Source organism: Danio rerio, chromosome 10, assembly GCF_049306965.1.
Source record: "Danio rerio strain Tuebingen ecotype United States chromosome 10, GRCz12tu, whole genome shotgun sequence".
Lineage (NCBI taxonomy): Eukaryota > Metazoa > Chordata > Actinopteri > Cypriniformes > Danionidae > Danio > Danio rerio.
The window spans coordinates 6,565,490-6,586,023 of NC_133185.1; the positions used below are offsets into that span (position 1 = coordinate 6,565,490).

Genomic DNA, 20,534 nt, shown 5'->3' on the forward strand with positions numbered 1-20,534 from the left:
AAATAAAATAAATCAAATAAAAAAAAGTAAATAAATAAAAGGAAAAAACGAAGTAAAAAGTACAACAAAACAAATGTTTAATGAAATAATCAGAAAACAACTGAAATAAAAACTGATTAAAGAAGTTGTGCTCTTTTATAATTAAGTTTAGTCTTCTCTCAGGAATTGACGAACAGCTTCAGGATTCGCACAGAAATGCTCTGCAAAAAATCGCCTCGTCTCTCAGACAACAGATTGCGATGGTTTGGGTTTTTATATGCAGACAGAACTTATATTATAACACGCTCAACGAACTTGACCGCCATCTTGGATCAACCCGCGGCCTGCCAGCCCAACCCCCCCCCCATCACCGATGACGAATAAATAGAACGAATTTTATTGCCGTTACGTCACTGGACAGAATTCAGAAATTCCTCAGAGTGACAAACGAACGAGTACAGTGAACATTGATTTAACGACTTTAGCGACTTGTTTTGCATCTCAAATGGCAAATAACACGTCAGCTGCGTTTTTTAACCGAGTTAATACGATCACGACTGAGTTTGTCAACGAAAATCATCGAAGTGACACGATGGCTTCTCCTTCACCTTCTACCGTGATGAGAAGTCCAACAGGTGAGATGAGAGTTTACAAAAACGGTGTATTCCCACGTATTATTTAATAATACAGTAAATTATGAAGTTAAAAGTAAAATAATATTAATATATCGCCATGTAAGGTTATTCGTGTTGCAAATATGCAACGTCTCTTCATTGTAATGTGTTTTTGTGTGTGTAGTTATGGTTTTGTATATTTTTGTGATAGAGCCCTGCTCTTATATGTAATGACATTCTGGTTTTTAAGTTTCTTCTTTCCACTCAACAGAAATTGTGCCTTGTTAATGTTTCTGATAAAAATCATTTTAATTTTACTTTAATTTAAATCCTTCGTGTAGACCTGCACAGTCATTTTCTTAGTTTTTGATGGTGTGGAGGAATATTTGTTATATTTTAGCAAAATGAGTGAGAATATTATATTTAAGTCTTTATTTGTTTAAGCAGGGATGAATTAATACAATTGAGGTAAAGTTGGTTTTATATTCACACGTTCTGACTTTCTCCTTAATAATATAACAGTAAATCTTTTTGCTAAATAGTTGCTTTTAGGTTTTTTCCTGATGTCTAATATGGTCTTATGACTTACCGACTATTTGTCAGCTTGTGTTTGTCATTTTACATCATAGAAATGATTTGCTTTTCCACATAATTAATTTTAGTTTTCAAACATTTTCTATTATAATTGTACATTTATTGTTGTTGTTTCTTTTGTGTGATTGTCTTTCATATTTCTCATTTACAACAGTGTGTTTATTTTAAACCTGTGATTAAAGAGTTTTCTAATATTTCCCTGTTCATTTCCTTTATTTCAGAAAACACAGAGAAAAGGAGGAAAGGGAATAAAGCCTCTGCTTTCTTCAAGAGAGCATGGAAGGCTGTGAAGCGCCCTTTCCTTTGCTGTGACCGGAACAGAGTGGTTCCCTTTGAACCACGGTCAGATGTCGACGATTTCCAGCATCTGCCTGTTCCAGGTCCCTCCAGGACCGTCGCAGCACATGCAGACCTTGAGCCGGTGTGGCAGCCAGGCCAGGTCTGTGAAGACCCTCAGCCGTTGAGTGTTCCGGGCCCCTTCAGCATCGAGCAAACAGCAGATCCGGCCCGTCCAGAGTCCTCGACGGCCCTCACAGGTCATGTTGATACTGAGCTGGTGTGTCTGCCAGGCCAGGTCTGGGAAAATCCCCAGCCAATCAGTGTCCATGACCTCTCCAATATTAAGAACATGACGGATGCAGATTCGGCCTGTCCTGAGTCGCCTCCGTCTGTTCAAGACCCCTCTGATATTGATGGGACTGATGGTGAGTCATCCTGAATTTGGTTCATTTTATTTCTGCCGTCTGTTATTTTTTATGCTTTGTTGTTTTTAGCTTATAAATCAGACAGTGTCATTTGCTGTACTGTTGGTTGTGTATTAATTAATACAGTGCTAAACATATATGAGTGCACCCCCCACAAATCTCTCATTTAAATTCAGATTTTCTATAGGAGGCTTTATAATATTATATTTGTGCATGTACATTAGTTTAGTCAGAACTGAAGCCAAATCTGGAGCTTATCTAACAAAATAACTAAATAATGGTTCAAAAATGAGTAGCCCAAATGTATATGTTCAGGGAAAATATTAAATTAAATTTTTTTAAATTAGCAAAAATCAAAGAGTAACAAAAAATATTGACAATTTTGTTGAAATTTTGTAGTTTGTAAATTTTGCAATATTTGGCATGATATTAATTGTATTATCTTTCCATTTCTAAAGATGTTCTGTGACTAAATTATGATTTTAATAAATAAATCTGTTTGATAAATGTGTTTTGTTCAAATGCACCAATATATATTACCCAGATTCACTTAGAAATGGATAAAAACATTAATTTTCTAAATGGGTTGTACTGCATATATGAATATGCTGAGCGCTGTAGCTGCAGCTCTGTTCATGGAGATGTTTCTGTTTGTTTTCTTCATTTTAGAAAAACCCAAGAAAGGAAGGAAAGGCAAAAGAGTCTCTGCTTTCTTCAAGAGAGTATGGAAGGCTGCAACGCGCCCTTTCCTGTGCTGTGACACGGATGTAGTCCAGCATCTTACACCACAACCTGAACCCGAGCCTGAGCCCGAGCCAGAGCCTGTGCCTGAACCTGAGCCTGAGCCTGAACCTGAACCTGAGCCTGAGCCAGAGCCCGAGCCCGAGTCCGAGTCTGAGCCCGAGTCTGAATCTGAGTCAGAGCCAGAGTCAGTTCTTGATGAGCCTGAAGAGGCTTCTGGGCTGACTCTTGGTAAGTGATCATTTCCTTTTATTATTATAAATTAGTAATCAGTTTACTCCTGCAATTCTGATGGAAGTTTCTGCTTTCAGCTCATTGCATTAGATCCAGATTTAAAGGATTCGAGTCATTTATTTGATCCGTTTCACACCAGACAATGCAAGTAAATCTCCCTGCTGTTTTTCTGTGTTTCAGGATCTAGGGTGGGTCTTTTTGAAGTGAAAGACCTGATTGGAGAAGGAAGTTATGGCAAGGTGTATCTGGGATCTCACGTATTTAATGAGAGAACAAAGGTAGAGAACTATTTTTCAAATTCAGTCAACATTTTCCTCCTGATTACTCAATATAAATCATTTGTGGGCTTTAATTTCATTTGTTGTTGTTTTTCCGCAGGTTGCCCTGAAGTACATCAAGAAGCGTAAACAGGACCGTTATCTCGACGTTGTAAGTTGAACAATTTACACAACAGTGAAAATGTGCTGACCATTTGCTCATCCTTCACTTGTCCCGTACCTGTCTGGACCACTTTAAACTGAACTCAAAAGCAGATATGTTGGAAACAGGGAGTCACTGACTTCCATTGTAGATAAAGAAAATACTTATGAAGTCACTGCTTACTGGTTTATCAACATTCTTCAAAATATCTTCTTTTGTGTTCAGCAGAAGAAATAAAGCCAGAGACTAGTTTTGAACACATGAATGTAGGGCTGTGGAGTTAATTAATATTCATTTAACATTAATGCAGATAAAAATGATCATTGCGTCATACACACAGACAGAACACACACATGTAGAGTCCTCTTTTAGCTTAAACTGCATGACTAAATGCTCAAATACCAGCAAACATGTGTCCAAACAGGAGCTTAGTGATTATTTACTTCGTGAAGTTTTTGTTTCTGTACTTTGTGCCATTCTGCTTTGGTAATATCTTTGAAATCTGTTTTTTTTTCTAGGATGGTCATTCCAAACCTGTGCTTGCAGAAGTGGCAATCATGCTTAAGTTGATGAAGGACCCACCTTGTCCCAGCATCATCACATTACACCACTGGATTAAGAATAAGAACGACTTCGTTCTCTTTCTGGAGTACGCCGAGTCATCCCAGATTTTGGCTTATTATCTCAGAAGCTCATTGGACATTGATGAAAACCACGCACGCCGGTTAATGTGTCAGTTGATCCAAGCTGTCAAGTTCTGCGCTGAGCGTGGAGTTTTCCATGGAGATATGCACTCGGGGAACATCCTGGTGACTCAACCCCGATCAGAGCTCAAACTGATTGACTTTGGTTGTGCTCGGCTAATTACCAGCGAGCCTTTCAACAGCAGTGATTATCGAGGTGAGTGGGCATTTTGTGGGAGTTTCTTTGGTCACAGTATTGTCTTATGAAATGACTGAATTCTGAAAATGTCTCTCTTACAGGAGCCTTACTTTACACACCGCCTGAGGTTCTGAGGGATCCCACATTCTTTCCTAACCCGGCATACGTCTGGACATTAGGCCTCATCCTGTATGAAATATTGCATACACGATTGGCCTTTTACGACACGCATTCGATAATCGTTGGAGACCTCCAGACAGACCTCACCTTATCTTTAGGTAAGCAGACTCTTCTGAACAATCGTTTGTTTTGTAATTTGATGTAGTGAGATTTAAACACGTTCATGAATCTTGAGTATGCAGACATATTTCACACTCTCTCTGTCACTTTTCAGATTGCCTGGACCTGATTTCCCAGTGTTTGGTCCGCAATCCAGAGAAGCGACTGCAGTTACATCAGTTAGAAGAGCACCGGTGGTTCAATCCAACGAGCCCAAATGCTGTGCAGCAGTGAGACAAGAGGAGGTAGAGGAACACACGAGCACAAAACTACATCTTCAGTCTTTCTTTGCTTCATGCTATTCCTGTTCTTTCCTCTTCTGCTCTTTTTAGTGTCACAAGTCTTATTTAACAGCCCTTCATATCACTGCTTAAATAACTTTGTGTTGTTTTTCTTCATTTTAGAAAACACTAAAGAAGCGAAGAGGAGAACAGCAGCATTTCCAGAAATTTCACAAGACTGTTAAAGTTATTAATTACTCCCTCATGTCATTCCAAACCCCTCAGATCTTACTTTTCAGTGTCAGTGTGTTGATGAGAGCTCTGTCCTGCACTGTGTGTGTGTCCACTGCTGACGTTTACCTCAGATGTGCCCACGCTTTGTTTAAATGAGAGGAAGTCGCGCAGGCCTCTGGGTTATCCGTCAGCAGTGCGACACACATCCAGTGCAGTACAGGACTTCTGAAGTCATTATTTTTATTTTAATTTTTTTGTGTTTTTCTTTCTGCATTAAAGAAGTTTAATGCTCCAAAGCCCTGACACCTTTCCTCATCTTCAGGAAACAAATGAAAACATTTGAGATGAAATCAAACCATGAGAGCTCTGTCCTGCACTGTGTGTGTCCACTGCTGACGTTTACCTCAGATGTGCCCACGCTTTGTTTAAATGAGAGGAAGTCGCGCAGGCCTCTGGGTTAAACGTCAGCAGTGCGACACACATACAGTGCACTGCGCTCTTCTGGACGTGCGGTTTGAGGGTCAGAGAGCTCTCAGATTTCATCTCAAATGTTTTAATTTGTGTTCTCAATATGAACTAAACATGAATTTGATCTAAGGACATGAGGTGAGCAATTAATGACAATAATGGTGAATAAATACTGCAGCTCTGCACAAGACCTTTGGCCACAGGAGAAATGGTCGTGCCCAACCGAGCCTGGTTTCTCTCGAGGTTTTTTCCTTCACTTTTGTCAATTAGTGAAGTTTTGTTCCTCGCCACTGTCGCCGCTGGCTTGCTTGGTTGGGACTTGTGGAGCTGCGCATCGATGGATTTGCTCTTCAGTGAACTGAACTTTAACTCCAGTGCTGTCACAGTTTTCTCCTCTAAAGTGTCATCAAAGATCTGCTCGACTATTTTCTCCCTCATTAATGAATCTGGTGTTCTGTCATAAGAGAGACTGATTGTTTTATAATGAAGTGTTCATGATTGTTTTGTAATGAATTGTTCTTTGAATTGTTTTGTGATGAACTGCTTTTATGTATTGTTGGCTAATAAGTCAAATAAAATCCTGTGAATCAAACTGAAGCTCTGATCATCATTTCTGTGAGTTTTCTAAATGACTCCTTACTCAATTAAAGAGAGAGTTCTCCCTCAACTATTTACTCACGTGTTTCTAAACCAATGAGGTTCTTTCCTCTGTTGAACACTGAAGAAGATACAAATCTGAAAATCTGTAACCATTGATGTCCACAGTAGGAAAACAAATACAATGGAAGTCAATAGTTACAGGTTTCCAGCATTTTTCAAAACATCTTCTTTTGTGTATAACAGAAGAAACTCATAGTAAGGGCTGAGTAAAAGATGACAGAATATTCATTATAGGGTGAAGGAATCTCTTTAACAAACCAGTAGTGCCGTTTACTGTGTTTACTATGATTTACTATGAGTCTGTTTAGCCAAATGGAAGCACAGAGAAGGTTTTACTGTTAGACAATGTGTTGTTTTATATTACAGTATCATATACTAACACAACAAATAGTGTACTGGGCTGATCTTTTATTTAAAGAGCAGAGTTTCAGACTGGACATTGTTAAACTGTAGACTCAATTGACTAACAGTACACTGAGCAAAATAAAATCTCTAAAAACAGAAGTATAAATGTGTGCGATTGGACTCCAGTGTGCGATTGCAGCTTTTCTTTATCATGGTTAAAATGGTGAGTGAACATCACACAAGTGAACATTGTCAGATCTGTTGTTCATATATTTGCCTTCTGGTACAGTCAAGATTGCAGACAAACTTTAGAGACTCCAAATTGTTTAAACTTTGACAATCCCAGTTTAAAGAACAGTTTAGACTTGAGGGTTGGAATTGAGAACCACTGTATAAATACTTGTTAGATGCCTTAGGAGGCCCTTGTTGGGTTCAGTGAACAGTATTGTGTTTTTGTTAGTGCGAATATTTAAATTTTTTGTTTGTGTATTTTAAAAATCTAAAGCACATAATACGACAATAAACAACCTTTAATGAAATTAGAAGTTTCCAATGATGTTTAATAAGATTAAACAATATAATACTACACTGTGTAACACTAGAAAAAGAAAAGCTACAAAAAACAATGAATAATTTGAATGTTTTATATGTTTATTTACTCTTTTTTTACTTCTTGCAACTGTTTATATCTGTGATTTTAATATACTTCCTCTCATTTCTAATTTATTTTTTCATAAAGAGATGTGAGATGTACATATTTGTACTACGTTTGTACATATTTCATTACTATTTCATAATCAATGGGGAAAATGTCCAGCCTGAGCACCCACCTGAGAACTTGGTGCTAATTTTTGTCGCTTGATCTACCCCGGTATTCTACTCTGCTGCATGCCTGATATACTGAATATGCCTCACACATCGACACATTGTTTGTATCCTTTTACTGTTTATTCTTAAAGCGTGACAGAAGTAAATGCTTGACTTGAGTAATATAACAGACATGCATTAAAAGCCACATCAGGGATTTATATAGGAAAAAATGCTTAACATGCACTTTTTGGCAAATCTGCTCCATCAGATTCAAGTCTTTACCAATTGATTTCTTTTTCTTTCAGTTACTGAACTCCTGAAATACAAAATATGGGTGATTTTTTATTTATTGAAAGAAATATTGAATTATATTCAGATAATTGTTAAATCCAAAACATCTGAAAGACAAACAATGAATAGCAGAGGAACTCGCCACCGAAAACTGAAAAGATGTTGCTAGCAGGGATTCATTCAAGTACGGTTGTGAATTAACGAGAATAATTCAGATTAATAATTAAATTACCCATTGAATAGCGTTTTTTTTAATGCAAACCTCTACAAGCCCAAATCTACCGCTGACAGTAACGCAAAAATAGTAATTGTTAAACAGAATCACAAAAATGATGCGGTATTGATGTGCGCATGCCTGAATCGATAGTAAACAACACGTCGAACACAAGATGGTGCTGTATTCACAACACTTGTTTCATCTAATCAAATACATGACAAATTATTCGACTGAAAAATAATGAGGACCTCTTTTAATTCTCTTTAAGACTACTATTATATATATATAAATACATATATATCATTTTTATATATTTTTTTATTTTATGCAAGAAGGAACATGAGCATTTACAGCAAATAAACAATGAGTTTATTTGCTTTATGAGCACTGTCGAGTTGTTACACCCCTATGAAAGGTCAACCACTCAACAGAAAGGGCTGTGATTGGCTCTAATGCTCTGGCTCCAGCAGAGTTTCTGTGTTTTTAAATATTAGGATGTTTTAATTACTCGCGCTCGCTTTAGTGCATATGAGATAAACGATGTCAGTTTGTAATAACCGGTTATCATGTATTACTGAACTGATATCGCATTGTCCACGTCTGCATCACGGTGCACCGAAGAAACAGTTAACTTTGAAACCCCTACTAAATATGTACAGTCAAGCCCCAAATTATTCATATCTCTGACAAATTCTGACAAAGTTTTTGTTTGTAAATGTTAATAAAAGCTGATAAATATTTCTTCATCAAAATGATGTCTCTTGTACATCGTCTTATCTTTTGGGAGAAACTCGTGGGGTTCGATAGAGTGCGTGTGACGTGTCTGAAGAGCGAGAAGGGATCCGGGGGTGAGAAGAGTAGGCGACTTATTTGAGGACCAGGAGGGAGATGCGCGATGTTTGCGGGTATTATGAGTCCCACAAATGCATAGAGACTCCCGGAACTTCCAGGGGACTTGGGATGTCTGAATATCAGGTTTAACAGCTATAGTGAGACGCGATCCAGCGGTACATCCTTGATAAACTGTCTGACGTGCACTGCTCTCTGGAGCTTAAAGGAGCACATGACAGTGTGTGGCTGTGTGTGTGTGTGTGGCTGTGTATGTGTTTGTGTGGTCTCGTGATGTGCGTTTTCAGCGGACAGAGGGCTGTTCAGAAATGCTAGGTAAAACACGGTCTGGGTGTGGATGTGGATCATTTTCGTTATAAAACGCCATTTTAACACTAAGACGTATTAATGTAAACGGGGCCTGAGTGTGTATTTTTCGCGAGCGGGTTTGCGACGGGGCGGGGCGGAGGATCGGCGATGCCGGCTCAGCATTGTGTTGTCTATTGGCCATCGGCGATGGACGATGGCATCGACTATCAGCCCAACTCTAACACACACGTCACCATTTTTCTAAGAAAACATATTTCTAAAGGTGCCGTTGACGTGAAATTTTCATGAGATGTTGGTAACAACCAAAGAAATCCACATATGCAAAGAAAACATCTATTTTATATAAAGTAAACACCCATCAGATGATGAGCACTCTGAGCTTGTTAAGAAAGGGCCTGTTCCAATAAGATTTTCCTGTGAAACGACTGCCAATTCACAAACTGCAATTACTCAATTCATATGAAAAACTGTTGTTAAATGTTTAAAGTTATAATTTATTCACAGATTTCTTAACTGAAGCTCCAGAGCGGGAGAAATTGTTCACTTTAAGTTTGACGATTGCTAATGGAAAGCTGAAGAATGTTGATTTAGTTTCAGTAGCCCCCCTGAATTATTAGAACTAACTAATTAATTAGAACTACCTGTTAACTAGGTAGGTTAGGGTAATTAGTAGGCCCACACGGAAACTGCGCATGCAGAATTCCACAGATTTCTGCAGATTTTCAGCCCATCATTTATTCTGTTTATTTACTTGAGTAAATGTGTAAATCTGAATTTACTCATTTTTTTCAGTAATTAATTACTTTTTATTTCATATATTAAGGTTTTAGTTATGATACTCTGCTGGATACTCCCAAAATGATTCCGCAGAAATCCGCAGATTTTTACCAAAATTCAGAAATAGCAAAAAACGTCCGCAGATTCCGTCTGGCCCTGGTAATTAGACAAGTTATTGTATAACGATGGTTTGTTCTGTAGACTAGCGAAAAAAATAGCTTAAAGGGGCTAATAATTTTGACCTTAAAATGTTTTTTAAAAGTTTAAATCTGCTTTTATTCTAGCTGAAATAAAACAAATAAGACTTTCTCCAGAAGAAAAAACTGATTTATTTATATATATATATTAATAATATATATGTTCACTGTATATATACAGGTGAAGTCAGGATTATTAGCCCCCCTTTGAATTTTTTTTCTTTTTTTAATATTTCCCAAATGAGGTTTAACAGAGCAAAGCAATGTTCACAGTATGTCTGATAATATTTTTTCTTTTAGAGAAAGTCTTAATTGTTTTATTCAGGCTAGAATAAAAGCAGTTTTTATTTTTTTAAAATTAATTTTAAGGTAAATTTTTTTTTGATAGTCTACAGAACAAACCATCATTATACAATAACTTGCCTAATTACACTAACCTGCCTAGTTAACCTAATTAACCTAGTTAAGCCTTTAAATGTCACTTTAAGCTGGATAGAAGTGTCTTGAACAATATTTAGTCGAATAATATTTACTGTCATCATGGCAAAGATAAAATAAATCAGTTATTAGAAATCAGTTATTAAAACTATTATGTTTAGAAATGTGTTGAAGAAATCTTTTCTATGGTAAAGAGAAATATATATATATATATCAGGGCCGCTGCTGGCCAAAAGGGTGACCCTATGCAAAATTTTACTGTGGTGCCCCCACAGAGGAATAAAATCACACAAAGATTTAAACGTAATTATTTATTTATGTACATAAATATGCATATAAAGACTCAAGTTATACTTAAACATTCACATATTTGCATTACAAAATAATAGTTTAGATCAAAATAAATACTGACATGTCTTCTGCAGAAGCATTCCCAATTTCAAACATTTACAAAAGATAAGGGATAAACCCTGTCTGTACCTGTAGAGATGGACGGTCCTCAGTGCTGCATCCTGTACTTTTACCTGTGCAGCTGCTGGTGTCTTTGGAGCAGTGCTGGTCAGGCCACCTCATCTTCTTTTGTGGCAAACTTCAGCAGGATTGACCTCCATGTACAATACAGAAGAAATTAGTCATTTAAAGAAAAACTCATGACATACCATTAAAACAACGGGCTAGTCAAGCACTCTTCATAATGTTTACAAACTACAACCAAAATATTTCATTTACACTGTAATCTATGCTGACAATAGCTGACCCTTGCTTTCGGTATAAATCAAAGACATTTGTGTTTTTCAAGAATTAACTGCTGTAATTTTAAACCTTTAAAACTTTATAACATTCAGAAAAAATAATCATTAATGAATTCATGCAATAAAAATGGTTTCTGGCCAGTGATTTACCGTAATTTTACTCATTTTATATTATTGATCTTTCAGAAATCACAGAATATTACTCAGTTTTGTTATTTCAAACTGTAATGTACAAAAAAGACTAAAGAGACTTTATTGTCATTGCAATGATACAAGCAATAACAACAGCAACAATAAGAAATGTAAAGAAATAGATAAAACACTAAACAATAATAATTGCAGTCTGCAAAGAATGAAATAATATATAACATATATACAATATACAATATATATAATATATACATAATAACTATAATAATAAATAATACATAGAGTGAAGTAATTGTGCAGTGCATGTGTATTTACAGTTGGTGTGCAAGCAGAATTGTATTGCACAAGTTAATAACAATAATTGAGTTTGTGTAATTATCAGGGGCAAACGCCAAAAGTCATAGAACATGTCCTGTCTAAAGCGCAATGCATAGCAGTTGTGGCGAAGTTTAAACGTTAGCCTCACTAGTATACTTGAATAACCAAAAATAAGTTTTCCAGATTCATGGAAGTTACCCGAAAGTGATGCACGCGATTCATATTGTACTCTCTTCCTCTTCTCGGCTCCAGACGGCTGTTGTCTTTTCCCAGGCATGAACCTGCAACTTGCATCTATTATAATTATATGCAGCTGGCAGCCTCAAGGATAGCCGCGTGCACGGAAAAATTACGTCACATGTTTGTTAATGCGTCCGTCCTAAAATAATTTTTTTAACGTATTTAACAACTTATTATCAATATATATTTGATGTAAACTCAGTTTATGTTGATATCAGTAAATAAATATAAAAAAAATTTGAGCAACCGAGATGGTGCCCCCCTCCGGAGTTGAGGCTCTACGCAGCCTGCGTACTCTGCGTGTAGGGAGCGACGATACCAATATATATATATATATATATATATATATATATATATATATATATATATATATACTTTTTATCCTGCAGCTTATTTCTCTAAAATGCTAGGGCCCTGAGTTTGGAGTGGTTTGAAGCTAAAAGATAAATCACACACAACAAACACTTTCACTGATCACTTTTTTCACTTGGAACTTGCAGTTTTTATTGAGCAACTCAGCAGTTTTTCATCATTATAATGGGTTTTGATATAAACATACATCAATATCTATTTTTAATCAAATAAATATATATTTTTTTGTTTCATGTTACTTCTGTGATCTTTTCATATTAGTCAAACATCGTACAGCATTAAACAGTGACATACCAATGATAAACTAATAACAAACTAAAAACACTCACCTCCTCTTTCTTCACCCATGTGGGACATGGACCACTGGTCCCTACCACTGATGACAAATTTTTTTTTTTTTTATTATAGTTTTGAAACATTACATAAAATAAAAATACAATAATTCAGATATATATTATATCCATAAACATTACTATAGTTACAAGATCCAAAAATGATGAAGTAATATATAACAGGAAAAAAATGTAATAAAAAGTTTCAAAAGAAAAAAATTTTTTTTTTAATAAATAAAACGAAAAAAATACAAATATTACAAAATACTTCTATACATATAAACTAAAATAATAACTTAGGATACAATCATCGACTACAGCGGGGGATCAGAACTAGAAAAAAATTCCTTCATGAAAACTAACATTAAATCATTCTTTTTGTTTTTAATTTGCATTAGAGACTTTTTCAGATTTTCCATTTCTAATAAAAAAATATTACATTTTGGTACACATTTCGCAAATTTCTGTTTATGTATAAAATATTTACCTTGTAAAATGTAGAAGTTAACAACATACTCGAATGTTCTTTTTGTGTGTGAAAAAGTGCAAATCACATCTTTTAAAGATAGCCTGTAGTTAACATTTCTTTGCCCAAATAACACGTCACTAACATCATTCCAAAATTTACGAGAGGCATCACAGTTATAGAAAAGATGAGATAAGTCTTCCTCATGTATATTACAAAATGTGCAAGTACTCTCAATATCCATGAATTTAGATAAAGTTGCTTTGCAAGGATACATTTTGTGAAGTATTTTAAAGTGCACTTCTTTAACCTTATTTAAAAGGCAAAATTTAAAGGGTATTGACCAGGTAGCTTTCCAATTAATATTAATAATTTTTTCATTCCAATAATATTTCCCTCTAGGGGATATTTTGTGTTTAGATTGAAAGACTTGTTTATATTGTATATTATATGTTTTTTATATTGTATATTATATGTTTTTATTATATGATGGAGAAAGTATGTCAACACCGTCAATTTTTAATTCTGGGAGTATCTTTTTAACGCCTCCATAAGAAAGGTGATTATTAATTAGTTGTATTAAGCCAGCTGGAATAGCCTTAACCACTTGGTGAAATTCTTTAAAAGGAATTGGAAAGTTATGTATCCTCATAAAATCCTCATAAGATAGTATGTTTCCATTATCATAGAACAAATCTGTAACAAAATATATGTTTCTTTGATACCATTTATGTAAAAATAAAGATTTGTTTCTAGAGGTAATGAGATAATTATTCCATAAGAGAACTTTATGAGGAGAAAAGTTATGCTGAAAAAAAAATTTCCAAGCCAATAATACTTGCTGGTGAAATTTGGACAATTTAAGTGGCAATTTTCCAGGAAGATAATTGCATCTCAGGAGAACCACCGATGACGAATAAATAGAACGAATTCGATTGCCGTGACGTCACTGGACAGAATTCAGATTTTCCTCAGAGTGACAAACGAACGAGTACAGTGAACATTGATTTAACGACTTTAGCGACTTGTTTTGCATCTCAAATGGCAAATAACACGTCAGCTGCGTTTTTTAACCGAGTTAATACGATCACGACTGAGTTTGTCAACGAAAATCATCGAAGTGACACGATGGCTTCTCCTTCACCTTCTACCTTGATGAGAAGCCCAACAGGTGAGATGAGAGTTTACAAAAACAGTGTATTCCCACGTATTATTTAATAATACAGTAAATTATGAAGTTAAAAGTAAAATAATATTTATATATTGCCATGTAAGGTTATTAGTGTAGCAAATATGCAGCGTCTCTTCATTGTAATGTGTTTTAAAATTTAAATCCTTCGTGTAGACCTGCACAGTAATTTTCTTAGTTTTTGATGGTGTGGAGGAATATTTGTTATATTTTAGCAAACTGAGTGAGAATATTATATTTAAGTCTTTATTTGTTCAAGCAGGGAGGAATTAATACAATTGAGGTAAAGTTGGTTTTATATTCACACATTCTGACTTTCTCCTTAATAATAATATAACAGAAAATTATTTTTGCTAAATAGTTGCTTTTAGGTTTTTTCCTGATGTCTAATATGGTCTTATGACTTACCGACTATTTGTCAGCTTGTGTTTGTCATTTTTTACATCATAGAAATTATTTGCAATTCCACATAATTAATTTTAGTTTTAAAAAAATTTCTATTATAATTGTACATTTATTGTTGTTGTTTCTTTTGTGTGATTGTCTTTCATATTTCTCATTTACAACAGTGTGTTTATTTTAAACCTGTGATTAAAGAGTTTTCTAATATTTCCCTGTTCATTTCCTTTATTTCAGAAAACACAGAGAAAAGGAGGAAAGGGAATAAAGCCTCTGCTTTCTTTAAGAGAGCATGGAAGGCTGTGAAGCGCCCTTTCCTTTGCTGTGACCGGAACAGAGTGGTTCCCTTTGAACCACGGTCAGATGTCGATGATTTCCAGCATCTGCCTGTTCCAGGTCCCTCCAGGACCGTCGCAGCACATGCAGACCTTGAGCCGGTGTGGCAGCCAGGCCAGGTCTGTGAAGACCCTCAGCCGTTGAGTGTTCCGGGCCCCTTCAGCATCGAGCAAACAGCAGATGTGCCGAATGCAGATCCGGCCCGTCCAGAGTCCTCGACGGCCCTCACAGGTCATGTTGATACTGAGCTGGTGTGTCTGCCAGGCCAGGTCTGGGAAGATCCCCAGCCAATCAGTGTCCATGACCTCTCCAATATTAAGAACATGACGGATGCAGATTCGGCCTGTCCTGAGTCGCCTCCGTCTGTTCAAGACCCCTCTGATATTGATGGGACTGATGGTGAGTCATCCTGAATTTGGTTCATTTTATTTCTGCCGTCTGTTATTTTTTATGCTTTGTTGTTTTTAGCTTATAAATCAGACAGTGTCATTTGCTGTACTGTTGGTTGTGTACTAATTAATACAGTGCTAAACATATATGAGTGCACCCCCCACTAATCTCTCATTTAAATTCAGATTTTCTATAGGAGGCTTTATAATATTATATTTGTGCATGTACATTAGTTTAGTCAGAACTGAAGCCAAATCTGGAGCTTATCTAACAAAATAACTAAATAATGGTTCAAAAATGAGTAGCCCAAATGTATATGTTCAGGAAAAAATATTCAATTAAATTTTCTAAATTAGCAAAAATCAAAAAGAAACAAAAAATATTGACAATTTTGTTGAAATGTTGTAGTTTGTAAATTTTGCAATATTTTGCATGATATTAATTGTATTATCTTTCCATTTCTAAAGATGTTCTGTGACTAAATTATGATTTTAATAAATAAATCTGTTTGATAAATGTGTTTTGTTCAAATGCACCAATATATATTACCCAGATTCACTGAAAAATGGATAAAAACATTAATTTTCTAAATGGGGTGTACTGCATATATGAATATGCTGAGCGCTGTAGCTGCAGCTCTGTTCATGGAGATGTTTCTGTTTGTTTTCTTCATTTTAGAAAAACCCAAGAAAGGAAGGAAAGGCAAAAGAGTCTCTGCTTTCTTCAAGAGAGTATGGAAGGCTGCAACGCGCCCTTTCCTGTGCTGTGACACGGATGTAGTCCAGCATCTTACACCACAACCTGAGCCCGAGCCCGAGCCTGAACCTGAGCCTGAGCCTGAACCTGAACCTGAACCTGAACCTGAACCTGAACCTGAACCAGAGCCCGAGCCCGAGCCCGAGCCCGAGTCCGAGTCCGAGCCCGAGTCTGAGTCTGAGTCAGAGTCAGAGTCAGTTCTTGAGGAGCCTAATGAGGCTTCTGGGCTCACTCTTGGTAAGTGATCATTTCCTTCTATTATTATAAATTAGTAATCAGTTTACTCCTGCAATTCTGATGGAAGTTTCTGCTTTCAGCTCATTGCATTAGATCCAGATTTAAAGGATTTGAGTCATTTATTTGATCCGTTTCACACCAGACAATGCAAGTAAATCTCCCTGCTGTTTTTCTGTGTTTCAGGATCTAGGGTGGGTCTTTTTGAAGTGAAAGACCTGATTGGAGAAGGAAGTTATGGCAAGGTGTATCTGGGATCTCACGTATTTAATGAGAGAACAAAGGTAGAGAACTATTTTTCAAATTCAGTCAACATTTTCCTCCTGATTACTCAATATAAATCATTTGTGGGCTTTAATTTCATTTGTTGTTGTTTTTCCGCAGGTTGCCCTGAAGTACATCAAGAAGCGTAAACAGGACCGTTATCTCGACGTTGTAAGTTGAACAATTTACACAACAGTGAAAATGTGCTGACCATTTGCTCATCCTTCACTTGTCCCGTACCTGTCTGGACCACTTTAAACTGAACTCAAAAGCAGATATGTTGGAAACAGAGAGTCACTGACTTCCATTGTAGATAAAGAAAATACTTATGAAGTCACTGCTTACTGGTTTATCAACATTCTTCAAAATATCTTCTTTTGTGTTCAGCAGAAGAAATAAACCCAGAGACTAGTTTTGAACACATGAATGTAGGGCTGTGGAGTTAATTAATATTCATTTAACATTAATGCAGGTAAAAATGATCATTGCGTCATACACACAGACAGAACACACACATGTCGAGTCCTCTTTTAGCTTAAACTGCATGACTAAATGCTTAAATACCAGCAAACATGTGTCCAAACAGGAGCTTAGTGATTATTTACTTTGTGAAGTTTTTGTTTCTGTACTTTGTGCCATTCTGCTTTGGTAATATCTTTGAAATCTGTTTTTTTTTCTAGGATGGTCATTCCAAACCTGTGCTTGCAGAAGTGGCAATCATGCTTAAGTTGATGAAGGACCCACCTTGTCCCAGCATCATCACATTACACCACTGGATTAAGAATAAGAACGACTTCGTTCTCTTTCTGGAGTACGCCGAGTCATCCCAGATTTTGGCTTATTATCTCAGAAGTTCATTGGACATTGATGAAAACCACGCACGCCGGTTAATGTGTCAGTTGATCCAAGCTGTCAAGTTCTGCGCTGAGCGTGGAGTTTTCCATGGAGATATGCACTCGGGGAACATCCTGGTGACTCAACCCCGATCAGAGCTCAAACTGATTGACTTTGGTTGTGCTCGGCTAATTACCAGCGAGCCTTTCAACAGCAGTGATTATCGAGGTGAGTGGGCATTTTGTGGGAGTTTCTTTGGTCACAGTATTGTCTTATGAAATGACTGAATTCTGAAAATGTCTCTCTTACAGGAGCCTTACTTTACACACCGCCTGAGGTTCTGAGGGATCCCACATTCTTTCCTAACCCGGCATACGTCTGGACATTAGGCCTCATCCTGTATGAAATATTGCATACACGATTGGCCTTTTACGACACGCATTCGATAATCGTTGGAGACCTCCAGACAGACCTCACCTTATCTTTAGGTAAGCAGACTCTTCTGAACAATCGTTTGTTTCGTAATTTGATGTAGTGAGATTTAAACACGTTCATGAATCTTGAGTATGCAGACATATTTCACACTCTCTCTGTCACTTTTCAGATTGCCTGGACCTGATTTCCCAGTGTTTGGTCCGCAATCCAGAGAAGCGACTGCAGTTACATCAGTTAGAAGAGCACCGGTGGTTCAATCCAACGAGCCCAAATCCTGTGCAGCAGTGAGACAAGAGGAGGTAGAGGAACACACCGAGCACAAAACTACATCTTCAGTCTTTCTTTGCTTCATGCTATTCCTGTTCTTTCCTCTTCTGCTCTTTATAGAGTCACAAGTCTTATTTGACAGCCCTTCATATCACTGCTTAAATAACTTTGTGTTGTTTTTCTTCATTTTAGAAAACACTAAAGAAGCGAAGAGGAGAACAGCAGCATTTCCAGAAATTTCACAAGACTGTTAAAGTTATTAATTACTCCCTCATGTCATTCCAAACCCCTCAGATCTTACTTTTCAGTGTCAGTGTGTTGATGAGAGCTCTGTCCTGCACTGTGTGTGTGTCCACTGCTGACGTTTACCTCAGATGTGCCCACGCTTTGTTTAAATGAGAGGAAGTCGCGCAGGCATCTAGGTTATCCGTCAGCAGTACGACACACATCCAGTGCAGTACAGGACTTCTGAAGTCATTATTTTTATTTTAATATTTTTGTGTTTTTCTTTCTGCATTAAAGAAGTTTAATGCTCCAAACCCCTGACACCTTTCCTCATCTTCAGAAAACAAATGAAAACATTTGAGATGAAATCAAACCATGAGAGCTCTGTCCTGCACTGTGTGTGTGTCCACTGCTGACGTTTTCCTCAGATGTGCACACGCTTTGTTTAAATGAGAGGAAGTCGCGCAGGCCTCTGGGTTAAACGTCAGCAGTGCGACACACATACAGTGCACTGCGCTCTTCTGGACGTGCGGTTTGAGGGTCAGAGAGCTCTCAGATTTCATCTCGAATGTTTTAATTTGTGTTCTCAATATGAACTAAACATGAATTTGATCTAAGGACATGAGGTGAGCAATTAATGACAATAATGGTGAATAAATACTGCAGCTCTGCACAAGACCTTTGGCCACAGGAGAAATGGTCGTGCCCAACCAAGCCTGGTTTCTCTCGAGGTTTTTTCCTTCACTTTTGTCAATTAGTGAAGTTTTGTTCCTCGCCACTGTCGCCGCTGGCTTGCTTGGTTGGGACTTGTGGAGCTGCGCATCGATGGATTTGCTCTTCAGTGAACTGAACTTTAACTCCAGTGCTGTCACAGTTTTCTCCTCTAAAGTGTCATCAAAGATCTGCTCGACTATTTTCTCCCTCATTAATGAATCTGGTGTTCTGTCATAAGAGAGACTGATTGTTTTATAATGAAGTGTTCATGATTGTTTTGTAATGAATTGTTCTTTGAATTGTTTTGTGATGAACTGCTTTTATGTATTGTTGGCTAATAAGTCAAATAAAATCCTGTGAATCAAACTGAAGCTCTGATCATCATTTCTGTGAGTTTTCTAAATCACTCCTTACTCAATTAAAGAGAGAGTTCTCCCTCAACTATTTACTCACGTGCTTCTAAACCGATGAGGTTCTTTCCTCTGTTGAACACTGAAGAAGATACAAATCTGAAAATCTGTAACCATTGATGTCCACAGTAGGAAAACAAACACAATGGAAGTCAATAGTTACAGGTTTCCAGCATTTTTCAAAACATCTTCTTTTGTGTATAACAAGAAACTCATAGTAAGGGCTGAGTAAAAGATGACAGGATATTCATTATAGGGTGAAGGAATCTCTTTAACAAACCAGTAGTGCCATTTACTGTGTTTACTATGATTTACTATGAGTCTGTTTAGCCAATTGGAAGCACAGGGAAGGTTTTACTGTTAGACAATGTGTTGTTTTATATTACAGTATCATATACTAACACAACAAATAGTGTACTGGGCTGATCTTTTATTTAAAGAGCAGAGTTTCAGACTGGACATTGTTAAACTGTAGACTCAATTGACTAACAGTACACTGAGCAAAATAAAATCTCTAAAAACAGAAGTATAAATGTGTGCGATTGGACTCCAGTGTGCGATTGCAGCTTTTCTTTATCATGGTTAAAATGGTGAGTGAACATCACACAAGTGAACATTGTCAGATCTGTTGTTCATATATATTTGCCTTCTGGTACAGTCAACATTGCAGACAAACTTTAGAGACTCCAAATTGTTTAAACTTTGACAATCCCAGTTTAAAGAACAGTTTAGACTTGAGGGTTGGAATTGAGAACCACTGTATAAATACTTGTTAGATGCCTTAGGAGGCCCTTGTTGGGTTCAGTGGACAGTATTGTGTTTTTGTTAGTGCGAATATTTAAATTTTTTGTTTGTGTATTTTAAAAATCTAAAGCACATTCGTCGACAATAAACAACCTTTAATGAAATTAGAAGTTTCCAATGATGTTTAATAAGATTAAACAATATAATACTACACTGTGTAACACTAGAAAAAGAAAAGCTACAAAAAACAGTAAATAATTTGAATGTTTTATATGTTTATTCACTCTTTTTTTACTTCTTGCAACTGTTTATACCTGTGATTTTAATATACTTTCTCTCATTTCTATTTTATTTTTTCAAAAAGAGATGCAAGATGTACATATTTGTTCTACGTTTGTACATATTTCATTACTATTTCATAATCAATGGGGAAAATGTCCAGCC

The 20,534-nt window shown here is 36.6% G+C and overlaps 2 protein-coding genes across 2 annotated transcripts; both read left to right on the forward strand.

The window, feature by feature from the left end:
* Positions 1-303: 303 nt before the first annotated feature.
* Positions 304-5,962, forward strand: LOC108191530 (uncharacterized). The gene is made up of 9 exons (XM_021479496.3): positions 304-614; positions 1,409-1,891; positions 2,561-2,863; positions 3,047-3,144; positions 3,245-3,295; positions 3,805-4,186; positions 4,270-4,446; positions 4,563-4,692; positions 4,852-5,962. Exons 1-8 carry the CDS (start codon positions 485-487, stop codon positions 4,679-4,681), a joined length of 1,743 nt encoding a protein of 580 aa, XP_021335171.2. The 5' UTR covers positions 304-484; the 3' UTR covers positions 4,682-4,692; positions 4,852-5,962.
* Positions 5,963-13,795: 7,833 nt separating this feature from the next.
* Positions 13,796-19,302, forward strand: LOC101883222 (uncharacterized). Its single transcript, XM_021479241.3, has 9 exons — positions 13,796-14,064; positions 14,719-15,216; positions 15,886-16,200; positions 16,384-16,481; positions 16,582-16,632; positions 17,142-17,523; positions 17,607-17,783; positions 17,900-18,029; positions 18,190-19,302. Exons 1-8 carry the CDS (start codon positions 13,935-13,937, stop codon positions 18,016-18,018), a joined length of 1,770 nt encoding a protein of 589 aa, XP_021334916.2. The 5' UTR covers positions 13,796-13,934; the 3' UTR covers positions 18,019-18,029; positions 18,190-19,302.
* The last annotated feature ends 1,232 nt before the right edge of the window (positions 19,303-20,534 follow it).

Excerpts from the sequence above, each read along its gene's own strand:
- LOC108191530 (XM_021479496.3), top strand. The coding sequence starts at position 485 with ATGGCAAATAACACGTCAGCTGCGTTTTTTAACCGAGTTAATACGATC. Across the intron at positions 2,864-3,046 it reads GGCTTCTGGGCTGACTCTTG|GATCTAGGGTGGGTCTTTTT; the intron begins GTAAGTGATCAT and ends TCTGTGTTTCAG. Across the intron at positions 4,447-4,562 it reads AGACCTCACCTTATCTTTAG|ATTGCCTGGACCTGATTTCC; the intron begins GTAAGCAGACTC and ends GTCACTTTTCAG.
- LOC101883222 (XM_021479241.3), top strand. The coding sequence starts at position 13,935 with ATGGCAAATAACACGTCAGCTGCGTTTTTTAACCGAGTTAATACGATC. Across the intron at positions 16,201-16,383 it reads GGCTTCTGGGCTCACTCTTG|GATCTAGGGTGGGTCTTTTT; the intron begins GTAAGTGATCAT and ends TCTGTGTTTCAG. Across the intron at positions 17,524-17,606 it reads CAACAGCAGTGATTATCGAG|GAGCCTTACTTTACACACCG; the intron begins GTGAGTGGGCAT and ends TCTCTCTTACAG.